Source organism: Poecilia mexicana, unplaced genomic scaffold, assembly GCF_051168715.1.
Source record: "Poecilia mexicana isolate PSO_F unplaced genomic scaffold, ASM5116871v1 scaffold_3, whole genome shotgun sequence".
Classification (NCBI taxonomy): domain Eukaryota; kingdom Metazoa; phylum Chordata; class Actinopteri; order Cyprinodontiformes; family Poeciliidae; genus Poecilia; species Poecilia mexicana.
The window spans coordinates 15,108,993-15,121,832 of NW_028263372.1; the positions used below are offsets into that span (position 1 = coordinate 15,108,993).

The 12,840-nt window shown below is 41.8% G+C and overlaps 1 protein-coding gene across 1 annotated transcript; it reads left to right on the forward strand.

The window, feature by feature from the left end:
• The first annotated feature begins 8,540 nt into the window (after positions 1-8,540).
• On the forward strand, positions 8,541-12,377 carry pcdh9 (protocadherin 9). Its single transcript, XM_088004221.1, has one exon. The coding sequence runs from the start codon at positions 8,595-8,597 to the stop codon at positions 11,691-11,693; it is 3,099 nt and encodes a 1,032-aa protein (XP_087860347.1). The 5' UTR covers positions 8,541-8,594; the 3' UTR covers positions 11,694-12,377.
• Positions 12,378-12,840: the final 463 nt, after the last annotated feature.

Sequence of the window (12,840 nt, forward strand, 5' to 3'; positions counted from 1 at the left end):
TCGGGGGTGTGGGGGGCGGGGGGAGGATGACCATGAGGGAGAGTGACATTTCCTGTTCTCCATCTCATTTGTTAAACCTAAATTGCATGTTGTCATCTGATAATACCTCATCACAGTGGGCAGGGATTTGAATCTTAGAAGCTTCTGTTGCCTGTAAAATAACAAGCAGGGTCTCCCTGACATTTCTTGGGGTAAAGGGAAATTATTGGTGTGTTTTAACAGCCTGCGAAACACAAAGGAAAACAATAATTTTCTGCAACTTAGATTGAATTACACAGAAATATGATGTGTTGTTGGTGGTGTCGCTATGTCAGAGTGTTTGACAAACATAACAGAAATCTGTTGAACAGCATAGCGATTAGGCCATGAAAATATGAGGCATCTCCTAAAATCTCCTAAAATACGAACAAGAAGCAGGATGGTGACACGTATTGTATTAATGCAGAAATATAGATGTGAACAAACGTCTCAAGGTCACGGCGTTTAGCTACATTCACAAAGAAACTTTTCTCATCAGCGTATGCTCAGAACTACCGGACGAATCTACGGCTCCTCGTTCTAAGGGAATGACTCATGCTCAGCTTTAGACCACTGATTAAACTAATAAGTGGGTGTACTTTACATAAAAGTGGAGCAGCAACAATTGCTGCACACCTACAGAGTGATCTTAGTGTTTTGTACAAGTTGTTTGAGCTTTTATCTGCACACTGGTTTGAGTGTTGTTTTTTTTTTTGTTTTTTTTAATAAAGTCTTTATTAGCAGAGTCCTTCCGTCATTTACGTGTATTCACCCAACTAAGACACACTGTAACATGCATTTTGCACGCACACTTGCTACATATTATTACCAATTTATGCAACATATCTGAACATTTCAAATTAGGCCGATCTTTTAAGGCAGCAGTCACTTGACTAACTCTTGACAAAAGTCACGACACACAAGTCTGACCTTTTAAATAGCATAGTAGAGCTTCTGCATATATGTAGACGTTTCCTTGCCATTTCCCCTCTTCTTCGCTCTTCGCAACTTGTCTCTGCAGCCAGAGTCATAATTAGGTTACAAGCAGAAATAAATTAACTTAGTGTACATTTCACTTAGAGCCTGATACTGACATTTTAAAAAAGATACGGTGGCTGTGAGTCTGCAGCTGCACATCCGGTACCGGATGGGATCTGTCTTTGTTGGAGCTTGTTTCAGCCTGATATTTAAACCATGACAACAAGCCTCTAAGGAATCAGCGAAATTTTATTAAAATAGTAATTAAACTTTAAAGAAGCAGGAACTTCAAAGGTTACGGATGGGAGTTTTACATTTGTATTCTGCATGTCAAGTATTTGCTCAAAAATAGAAGAGGGTGGCAGACATTGCGAGTTATAATTGCTTGAGACGCAGGATGAACTCCAAGAAAATGATCTCCCTGTCCTAACTCATACAACTTTGCTGGATAAGATTTTGAAATCATTCTGGTGTTGGAGTGCATGCCAAGTATCTGAAACTTTTATATTCCTTCATTCATTCTGCACAAGGTCAGCCCTGCTTGTGCGTGAGTTAAGCAGAAGAGGATCTTACTCTACATTCTCTCCCTGGTTCACAGCTGTTTCTGACCAGGATCCATCTCAGCCCAGGCTTTCACCCGAGTCAGAAAAAGAATATAGGAAGGAATGTTTGACCTTTTTTCAGTGCACCGTCGGCAAAGTGATATGTGATTCAAATGTGTCAGAAAGATGAAAAAAAATCAGGAGCTGAAACTGAAGGAAGAGAGCAAATTATAGTCAGACCGAGGCTGTATTGACAGAAGAGGCTAGTCTTATCGGACATATCTTGAATTTTTGGCATATTTAAAAGCAAATCCACCCAGGGTATCTTTTTATTGATCAAACAATATGCCAATCAATGTCCAAACGACTAATATAAATGACATTTTATGCCTTAAATGCCAACTCTCTGGCAGTAAAGTATCTGCTGGGTGCATGAAAAATGAATTTAAGACGGTTTTGCAGTAAGAAGGAAAGCTCAGGATCAACTAAGGAAAATCTGTCAGGTTGCCATATGGTGAATCAAAAAAATTACCTTGAACAAGCATTTACACATGACTCAAAAGCCAGCAGCGGTAAAGTTCTGGCCCTGAACATATCAAAGTACCTTGTTACCTCCTTGTTAAGCAATACAACATAAAATCCTTCATGGAATTCAAAGGTTTGGTTTGACTGAAATCACATTCAAAGCAAATGATAAATGCTTTCTATCTGAATCTTCTCTCACATGTTTCTAAACTTTCAAGTCAGAAATGTCTGATTGGAAGTTCCGATTAGTGTTCAGTGACTGCAGGGTGTGTGATGCCAATTATCCACTAGGTCATTAGTGCTCTAAGTCCCACTGGCAAAAGGGTTTTAAGGAAATCTGCAAGTGTTTTGATCGAAAGTTGCCGAGGCTTTTTTTTTTTTTCTCGCAAAAACACTAAATAAGCGAAGTTCACATTCTCTGCTAGAAAAAGAAAACTGTAATAGAAGGGGATTAACGAGAGGAAGCTGAGCTTTGAAAAAAAGATTATAAACTATATATCAAAATATTATAAGAAAGTGGTGGGAGAGACTGTGTTTGAACCTCAACATGTAACTCAACGTGCAGTAAAGCCTATTATGTAAAGGTATGATTTCAACAATGAGTAAAACTACTCGAAGGACTTAATTATTTTAGAAGTCCAATATTTTTTTTTTGTGCTCATTTGCTTGGTTGGCAGGCGGCTCTGTGTAAAAAGCAGCAGGATTCAGCTCAAGTGATAATAGCCCAAGTGATGTTTTTTATTTCTCTGAGTCAGCTGAATACAGGAAGTGAGGTGGGAAGTGGAGATTAAAAATAAGTATTCATTACTGATACTGTGTCATTTATGTTATTTATTTTAGTTTCACTTTAGAAATTGCAAAGGATCTGCATAATTACACTTCTGGACAAATTAATTGTAATCTTTCTTTCTTTCATTTTTTTTTTTTTAAATACCTGTATTGTGCATGAAGAAAGCACGGCGAGTCAAGCAGCTCACACAGTCTGAAATGGCCTCTAATTATCGTTTCTCACACAGCTAGCGAGGCAGAGCGAAGAAAACCCTCAATGAGCTTAACAAGTGTAAGATGATTTTTGCTCTTAAAGTAAAGCTTTGCCATTTTTATTCTTCTGAGCAAACATTTAGAGAAAGAAACGTTTTTGTGAGTATATCCTAAATGTTAGAACATTTTTTTCCCTCTCTCTCTCTAAAAGTGTTAACACTGCTTTTTAAAGGTTGCCCCCTAAGTAAAGTATTTGCACACTTTCTTCATTCTCGTTTGGAAAACGACATTTAAAAAAGGTTCCTTTTTTCTTCCTTCTTGGACATGAGTTAAGACTTGACATTTCCTGTCTTAGTTCAGTAAGGATGACCAAAATTATTTAGATTTGATATTTCTTTTATAGTTTCTTTAAATAAAAAAAAAAAATCTGCATACATTTCCTTAGTATTTTTGGTAGAATTGCCTTTTAAACAGCATGAGATTGGTGAAATGTTCTGGGTGTCCTCCCACAAGCTTCAGCAATTTTGGCAACTTCCTTCCAATAGATCCTCTGTAAAAAAAAAAAAAAAAAAGGCTACATAGGACTGAGATCAGGGTTTTGTTTCATCCTCAAACCATTGATGTGGTTTTCTTAAACCACTTTCTAAATAATTTGGCAGCATGCTAAGAGTCATGTCAGTTTTTAAGACCTATTTGTGACAAAGCTTTCATCCTCTGGGCGATGGCTTGAGGTGTTCCTCCGATGTTGTTCCTCAAAGGCTAGCTATTTTGTGAAGCATAGCCATTCCTCCAGCAATAAAACATCCTCAAAGCACGATACCATCACCCCCGTACTGCATGGTCAGGATGGTGTTCACAGACTTTTACAGTTTTCCTCCAAATGTGATGAAGGTCATTATGGAAAAATACTTCAACTCTACTGTCATCAGACCACAAAATTTGTCTCCAAACATTACAGTCTTTGTCCTTGAGGGCATTTGGCAATTCTAATCTAATCTTGCTTTTTATGTTGCTTTTGGAGAAATGGACACTAACCTGTAGAAGAGGCCCTCTGGCCCTTGCGAGTACAGGACTCGTCTTACTGTGATCATGAGCGACTCTTATCAGCTTCAGCCAGCATCTTCACAAAGTCATTTTCCTTTGTTCTGGGGCTGTTGTGTACATTTCACACCAGAAGACTTTCATCTCTGGGACAGAGGGCTAAACAGATAAACTGGGCAATTTAAGGCATCTGAGAATTGTACCCAAATACGACCCCGACCTGTTTAGGTTGACTACTCTCTACCAGATACCTTACCTTATTTATCATGTTTCCACGGTGACACTCAAAGCAGCTGTGTTTGAGGTACTGCTTTAAAACAGATGCACTGTTTTAAAGAACAGGTGTACTTTAAAACAGTACTTTGTTGAATGTATCAGAGGCATAGTCATTTTAATGTAGGTAAGCTTCTGACTTTAAAGAAAGTCAGACGGTTATCTCGAAGAATCTTTATTTTTCTAGCACTGAGCAAATATATTTATTTTAATAGCACTAATTGACCTAAAACAGAAAATGTGTCTAGTCTGCTTTAATGTCACTCAAAGACAAAGAAAACATGCGGTAACTGCAAATATCTGGTTTGAAAAAGTTGCAATTTTTAGCAAACATTTTTAGCCCCCTTTTTCCTCTCCTATCACGACAGACACTCCGACACCAACAATTTATATTTTCTGGCTCTTACTTGCTAGACCTTGTTTTATTTAGTACATACATAAATTACCTGCTTGACCTTGTTCTTTAATGGACATGAAAGATAAACATATTTGTACTTGTGTTATTCATGAGGTCAATCCAGCAGCTTGGACAAGTCAATAAGTCAGTGTGGGAATCAAACCAAGGTGAATGGTGTGATTGACTGCACCGTGTATATGAGGAATCATAAGGCCTTTCGTGTAGACACTTCCCTTAGGCTGTCTTTTCAGTGGGAGATTGAGGAAGATATACCCCCAGTTACTTATACCTGTATTACAACACTGCATCATCCAGCGCTTGCTAGCTAAAAGCACTAGCTGGAGCAAATTCAAACTGCCAAAAAGGACGATAAAAACTGAGTGAAATGCTAAATTTAGAATCGGGCTGTGATGTGTCTTACCGTATTTCCTTCTGGTGTTTGAGACGAGGGTCATTTAACACTTGACACTCCCGTCAGAAGATAATAAATATATGTTTTCGTTGAACCTGTGACACACACGCATCAAATTACTGGAGCTGATGATCATAACAAGAGTCTTAATTATTATTTCAGAAGGTGGGAGGAATGACTTTTTTTTTTTAAGTGTTCTCCATGTCCTGTGTTACCAATTACTGAGCAATTATTCCTGCGCTAACACACAAAAACACCTCAGAGACCTGGCAGGGTTAGAACATTTCCACTTAGTTGGATATATTTTCCGTTATGCAGAAAAGCTCAAGACAGATGTATGCACACTCCCAGTGAGCAAGTAAGAGCAGGTGATGAGTTACTAATGACTCCAGCTGGCCACCAGAGCAAGACACCGTTTCACCACGAAGACAGTTATGTTGTCACTTTTTCTCTCTACATCAGGGTGTCAGACTTTAAACTAAAGTGACAGATCCCTCCTTTGGCTGTTCTCTCCCAGCTAAGGACACTGATGGCTGAATCTGGAGGCAGAAAGGTCAGGCCACTAGGCTGGTTGTGCTAATGGACTGCTGACCGGGCACTAAGCCACACTCTCCAGAGAGATTCGCAGCCCAGTTCTCACCTCAGCGGTGTGGCTCCCTTGTCCTTCGCATCGCTTCCATCACCATTTACCAACATTGGTGCTTATTCTCACTTTTGTTTTCTGGCCTTTTGCACGTTGCTCCTTACCCATTCACTCGCTGCGTAATCTGTTACGCAGGCTGTTCTCCTGGGTGCACAAGAGCTTTAAGTGAAATCTCGATTCAGAACTGTGAGGTTACGGGAGATTTGAAGCTCAACTCTGGATTAAGGGGCGCATGTGAAGGTCCACCTCAAGATGGCAGTGTTCACCGTGGTAGTCTGCGCTCCTCTTCGGCTACACGTCCTGCCTTTCTCAGCAGCAGAAGAAGCAACACATGCAGAGAGCTGCGGCTTCAGCTGAGAGTTATATGCACTGAACTGAAATTAAGCAACAATGCGAAGGTTGACGGCAATAAATGACGGCTGTATCTCAGTGGCTTATTCTAATTTACATTTTTGCTTAGTTTTGGTTAACTGCTGTTATTTCTAACATGCCATTTTATTGGTCATTCACTATATACCTCCTATGGAACTTGAGAATCAGTTATAAGGCTTATTTCAAAAGCCAAACCACAACATTCTGAGATCAGCACAAATTGAGCATGAGGCAGTAAAACTTACACACACAAAAAAAAAAAAAGACGAAGAAGAAATGTAATTCGTCCACAACGCAAAGCGCTCGCACCCTGTGTTGCACACAGCTTTGATGACAGAGGATAACTGTCAAGGTTATTTCTGACGGACAATTGCTGACGGCTGGCAGCGGGGTGCGAAGAGCGCTGCGCAGCGCAAATATGCACCTCACCGCAAAGATGCTTAGACAACGGATTCTTTGTCTGGAGCACAGTTATGGGGGACTCTCACACAAAGCTTTTATTCTAAGCTTTGGTTTGTTTATTTAATTATTTTTGCTGTGCCAAAAATTCACCGAGTGTCTTTTTTTTTTTTTCAAAGCAGCTCACCAATTATTGCAGCCTACCTGACAACAGGCAAACAGGTTGGCAAAAGGCTTTCATGAGTCACTTTAAAAGGCACCCAGTAAGGTTTGTCTTCATCTACACATAATATAAAAGCGAAAGAATATCCTCTTTTTTTGTATTGACGTTATCATCAGTAGGACTGCCAGCTTCATCATCCTCGTCGTCATCCTCATCATCAACCCCCTCCAGCCTCCGGGTTTCGGTTAAGCGTCTCCCTGCAGCCTGCAGCATCCTCTCCGAGCGGCTCGCCGCCGACGACCCTCCGGACCGCTTTAAGTGACGTGACTGCGGACCAATCGTGCCGCGGCTCTGGGTTGACAACGCAGCTGAAAGAGATGGGCGGTGTCCAATGACGAGGGTCGGCGGGGTTGGAGAGGGGGGAGCATTGGAGTGGTATACTTCACCACCCCTCCTATGGGTTTACAAAGAGTTAGTGCAAGATATTCTGCTCTGGGAGTGAGACTGCGAGGATAAGCGGCAGTGTGCTCTCGGAGTATCGGTGTATAACACAGTAGAGGCTTTTTATGTTGCTTGACATCTCCGAGTGGGACTGAATCTCAGATTTTGCACCTCTTCTTTTTTATATATATAAAAATATATATATATATATTTTTTTTGGCTGTTTCGTGCAAACATTTGTGCAATTATTGATGGAGCTGCGTGAAGTTGAATCATGACGGGACACGAGTGTCTCCTCCTGCGTTCACCTCATCGGCACCTTCACCTTCACAGGTAGCCGGGTATAAGGAAAGGTGTTGAGGGGTGGGGGGAAGCCGGGTTTCTCGGGACGTTTACGGGAGATCACCATTGATTTTTCTTTTTTTCTTCTTCTTCTTTTTGGATCTCTACTTGTGAGAGGCATCACAAAACACTGATCACCTTGCTGGGTATACCGGGGGACCGACGCTGATCACCGCAATCCTCGCAGGTCGCGCCGTCATTCCCTGTCCATTCCTGAAGTTAAATTGGGAGAAAGGAACTGCGACACTCGCTATACAGCCTCATATTAACCCCAGTTTTTGCGCTTTGCAGCTTTTACTTCAAACCTATTCATCTGTCTGATCACTCCGACAGGGGCTTTTTCCCTCCCACCTCTCTCTCCCTCTTTTCTGGAACAAAACGCCACAGAGGCAGAGAGGGATCTCTTTACCTGAATAAACTCGCATACGGCATCAAGGGATGAGAAGACTATGAGCTGACACACTCCAGTTTTTCTTCTTTGCTGCAACGGATTTGGGGTATGTATGTAGGATAAGAATAGGTCTCCGATGCCCGCTGAATTCAACATCTGACTAAGCTTACTTTGCAGTCTTCATTCATGCGCATTCATTCGTTTAGGAGCCCACACACAGCTTAAGCTCTTTAACTTTGCCAATTTAAGTGAGAAATTATTAAGACTGTGTAATGTGTTGTGAAGTTTTCCAGCCTTAGGGGTGAAAGATTCTTGGTGAGCATGGAATTAGGAGGAATTGCGAAGGGGGAGTGGAAGGGGGGGGGGAGTAAACAGATACTGCTGCAGTTTAGAATTTGCTGATTTTTGTGAATGTTTAAATGATATTTAGCAGAACGTTTGCAGTTGGATTTAATATTATGCATTCATAAAAGACAACAGCGAGGAACACAATTTTATTTTAGAAAAGTGGTTGTACAATAAGCATCATTACTGTGCATGCTAAAGAAAGTTCACTGAAGAGAAACTCTCTCGTGTATTCATAGGTATTTTCTTGGAAGATTACTGTCATCGTGGTCAACACTGCACAGAAGTGAATAATTAAACTGCAAAGCCTGAAGAGAAATTAACAATTGCCATGGATCTGAAAGACTATTACCTGTTGGCTGCTCTGCTTGCCTGCATATGGCTTGATCCTTCAATAGCTCAAGAATTAATTTATCCCATCAGGGAGGAATTGCAAGAAAATGTCCTTATTGGAAATATACCAAAGGACTTAAATATTTCCCATACAAATGCTGCCACTGGAGCAAGTGCAAATCTTGTGTACCGGTTGGTTTCCAAAGCTGGAGACAACCCACTGGTCCGTGTTCTGAGCAGTACCGGAGAGATATTCACAACATCAAACCGAATTGACAGAGAGAAGTTGTGCCCCGGTCCCTCATTTGAGGACAGTGAGTGCTCCTTTGAAATTGAAGTGGTTATCCTGCCTAATGATTATTTCAGGCTGATTAAGATCAAAATAATCGTCAAAGACACAAATGATAATGCCCCCATGTTCCCGTCCCCTGTGATCAACATCTCTATCCCAGAGAACACTCTCATTAACAGCCGCTTTGCTATTCCTTCTGCCACTGACCCAGACACTGGCCCCAACAGTGTCCACAAATACGAGCTGATCAATGGGCAAAGTGCCTTCGGTTTAGACATTGTGGAGACACCTGAGGGGGAGAAGTGGCCCCAGCTTATTGTGCAGCAGAATCTTGACCGGGAGCAGAAGGATACTTATGTGATGAAGATTAAAGTGGAGGATGGTGGCAGTCCACAGAAATCCAGCACTGCCATTCTTCAGGTGACTGTAACAGATGTCAATGATAACAAGCCAGTGTTCAAAGAGAGTCAGATAGATGTGCATATACCCGAGAACTCCCCCATAGGCACATCTGTGGTGCAACTCCAGGCTACGGATGCGGACATTGGGGCAAATGCCGACATACATTACGTATTTGGAACTCAAGTGTCTCCAGCAACTAAAAGACTTTTTGCATTAAATACAACATCTGGCCTAATTACAGTACAGAGACCTCTGGACCGGGAGGAAACTGCTATTCACAAGCTCTCTGTTTTAGCCAGTGACGGCAGCTCAAGTCCAGCCAGAGCTACTGTTACTATAAATGTGACTGATGTTAATGACAATCCACCTAATATAGACCTGAGATACATAATCAGTCCCATTAACGGGACTGTTTTCCTCTCAGAGAAGGATCCCATCAATACTAAGATCGCTCTCATCACAGTTTCAGACAGGGACACTGACATAAATGGCAAGGTCATTTGTTTTATAGAGAAGGATGTACCTTTCCATCTGAAAGCTGTGTACGACAACCAGTATCTGCTGGAAACATCTGCTCTGCTTGACTACGAGGGGACGAAGGAATACAACTTTAAAATTGTTGCTTCAGATTCTGGGAAGCCGAGTTTGAATCAGACGGCCTTGGTGAGAGTGAGGCTGGAGGATGAGAATGACAACCCACCTATTTTTACTCAGCCAGTCATCGAGCTGCCCGTCATGGAAAACAACAAGCGCGACCTGTTCCTCACCACCCTTACCGCTACAGATGAGGACAGTGGGAAGAATGCAGAGATAGTGTATCAGCTGGGACCGAATGCATCATTTTTTGATCTGGACCGTAAAACCGGGGTCCTGACTGCATCCAGGGTCTTTGATAGGGAGGATCAGGATAAATTCCTCTTCACCGTAACGGCAAGAGATAACGGAACTCCCCCTTTGCAAACACAGGCAACTGTTATTGTGACTGTGCTGGATGAAAATGATAACAATCCTAAGTTCACACATAACCACTTTCAGTTCTTTGTGTCAGAGAATCTGCCTAAATACAGCACTGTGGGGGTGATAACTGTGACAGACTCAGATGCAGGAGAAAATGCTGCTGTCTCTCTTTCTATTCTGAATGACAATGAGAACTTTATCCTGGATCCATACTCTGGGGTGATAAAATCTAATGTGTCTTTTGACAGGGAGCAACAGAGCTCCTATACTTTTGATGTTAAGGCTGTGGACAGTGGCAGGCCTCCTTGCTCCTCAGTCGCAAAGGTGACCATCAATGTCATTGATGTTAATGACAACACGCCAATTGTCATCTATCCACCCTCTAACACATCTTTCAAGCTTGTCCCTCTGTCCTCTATCCCGGGATCCGTGGTAGCTGAGGTGTTTGCTGTTGATGGTGACACAGGGATGAATGCTGAACTGAAATACACTATTGTCAGTGGGAATAACAAGGGTTTATTCAGAATTGACCCCGTTACTGGAAACATTACACTGGAAGAAAAGCCTGCAATAACTGACATAGGCTTACACAGATTAGTGGTCAATATCAGTGACCTAGGCTACCCCAAATCACTCCATACCCTGGTGCTTGTATTTTTGTATGTCAATGACACCGTGGGCAACGCGACACTCATTTATGATCTCATCCGGCGCACCATGGAGACCCCAATAGACAGAAACATTGGTGAAAGTAGTGAAACTTATCAAAATGGTGACTATTTAACCATAATGATAGCCTTTGTTACTGGCGCATTGGTGGTGATCATTGTCATCTTTGTGACCGTGCTGCTGCGCTGTCGCCATGCATCCAGATTTAAAGCTGCACAGAGAAAAAAACAAGGGGCTGAGTGGATGTCACCCAACACGGAAAACAAGCAGAACAAAAAGAAAAAGCGCAAGAAAAGAAAGTCCCCCAAAAGCTCTTTGCTCAACTTTGTCACCATCGAGGGGAACAAACCGGATGATCCTGCCCACGAACCAATTAACGGAACCATCAGCCTGCCCACTGAGCTGGAAGAACAAGGGATTGGACGCTTTGATTGGAATGCCACACCTACTACCACCTTCAAACCAAGCAGTCCCGACCTGGCTCGGCACTACAAGTCAGCCTCACCACAGTCAGCCTTCCACCTGAAGGCCGACACACCTGTCTCAGTCAAGAAACATCATGTGATCCAGGAACTCCCATTGGATAACACATTTGTTGGGGGCTGTGACACCCTTTCCAAGAGATCCTCCACGAGCTCCGACCACTTCAGTGCCTCAGAGAGCAGCTCCCAAGGAGGGTTCAAAACGAAGGGGCCCATGCACACCAGACAGCAGGTAAAGGAGCACTTTTACTGGTCTATAAGTACTGCCTATAACTGCCCTGTTCCACAGTGCTGAAGTGCCAGTCTAGATTAGGGACCCACTGTAGGGTAGTCTGAAGAAAGAGAAAAACAGTACTGGAGAGTTACAACAAATTCCTCTGTGTCTCAACCTAAATTAAAAAAAGAAGGATAGAAACAAGGAAAGAGAGAAAGAAAGAAAGAAAGAAAGAAAGAAAGAAAGACCACCTGCTAATTAACGGAGTTGATCATGGACTCAGAATTGTAATTTGGGGATGATAATTATCAACATGTTTTATTATTAAAACTACTGAATTAATATTTAAGAAAATGCAAGCGGGTAAGCAATTTTCTTGCCTTACAATTTTTCTTCAGCACCCAGTTTAGAAAAACTGGCAAACTGTATCTACACAACAATAATTGTGATTCAATGTTCTTTGTGAAAGAAACATTTTTTTCTTGCCTATCTACTCAGATAACGGTCATCATCACAGCAAAAATGCTGCCAACGTGAAAAAAAAGCAGACTTTTCACCTCTCTTCTCATAACAGTGTTTTCATGTTTTTTGTTTGTTTTTTTATTTTAATGTGTATTGTAATATCACTAAAGATTTTGTAATCTTTTCAACACCTGCTGCTGCAACAATAGTCAATAATTAGACCGCTACAGTGGTATTGTGAATGTCACTGTAAGCTTTGCCTCATCATCTATGCTTGAATTAAATGCCTGCTCTCAAATCACACTAGCGAACTGAGTAAAGCTCGTCTGGAACTTGATACACATCCAATTCAAAAAGGATTAGCCAATAATGAGCCTCAAATTTCAACGTAATCCATGCTGCTTTTTATCAAAGCCTTATTAATTTTTCTGCTAATAAAGCAGCACTACACAACACACAGTTCTAATCTAACTGAACACACGTGGACAAAGACAGGAAAAGAGAGAAACCACAGGGAGAGAAGTGGAGGGCTGTGAGATCAGAGTCTGTAGGTCAGGCTTGACATGTGGTGGTACTGAACCTTTAGGTGGCACTGTTGCGCTACACGGCATAGCCTGGCACCATGCCAACTTGCAGTGGAACGCAAGAGAGGACAAGACAGAAATGAAACCCACGTTAGAGTTCTTAGTGAAATACTTTCACCTAATGATGCAGAGGCTGCACAGGGGAAGATTGATAATGGCAGTTGTAGATCTGAGTGATAAGA

What these genes read in the sequence shown, in the direction of transcription:
- pcdh9 (XM_088004221.1), top strand. Translation starts at nt 8,595, where the DNA reads ATGGATCTGAAAGACTATTACCTGTTGGCTGCTCTGCTTGCCTGCATA.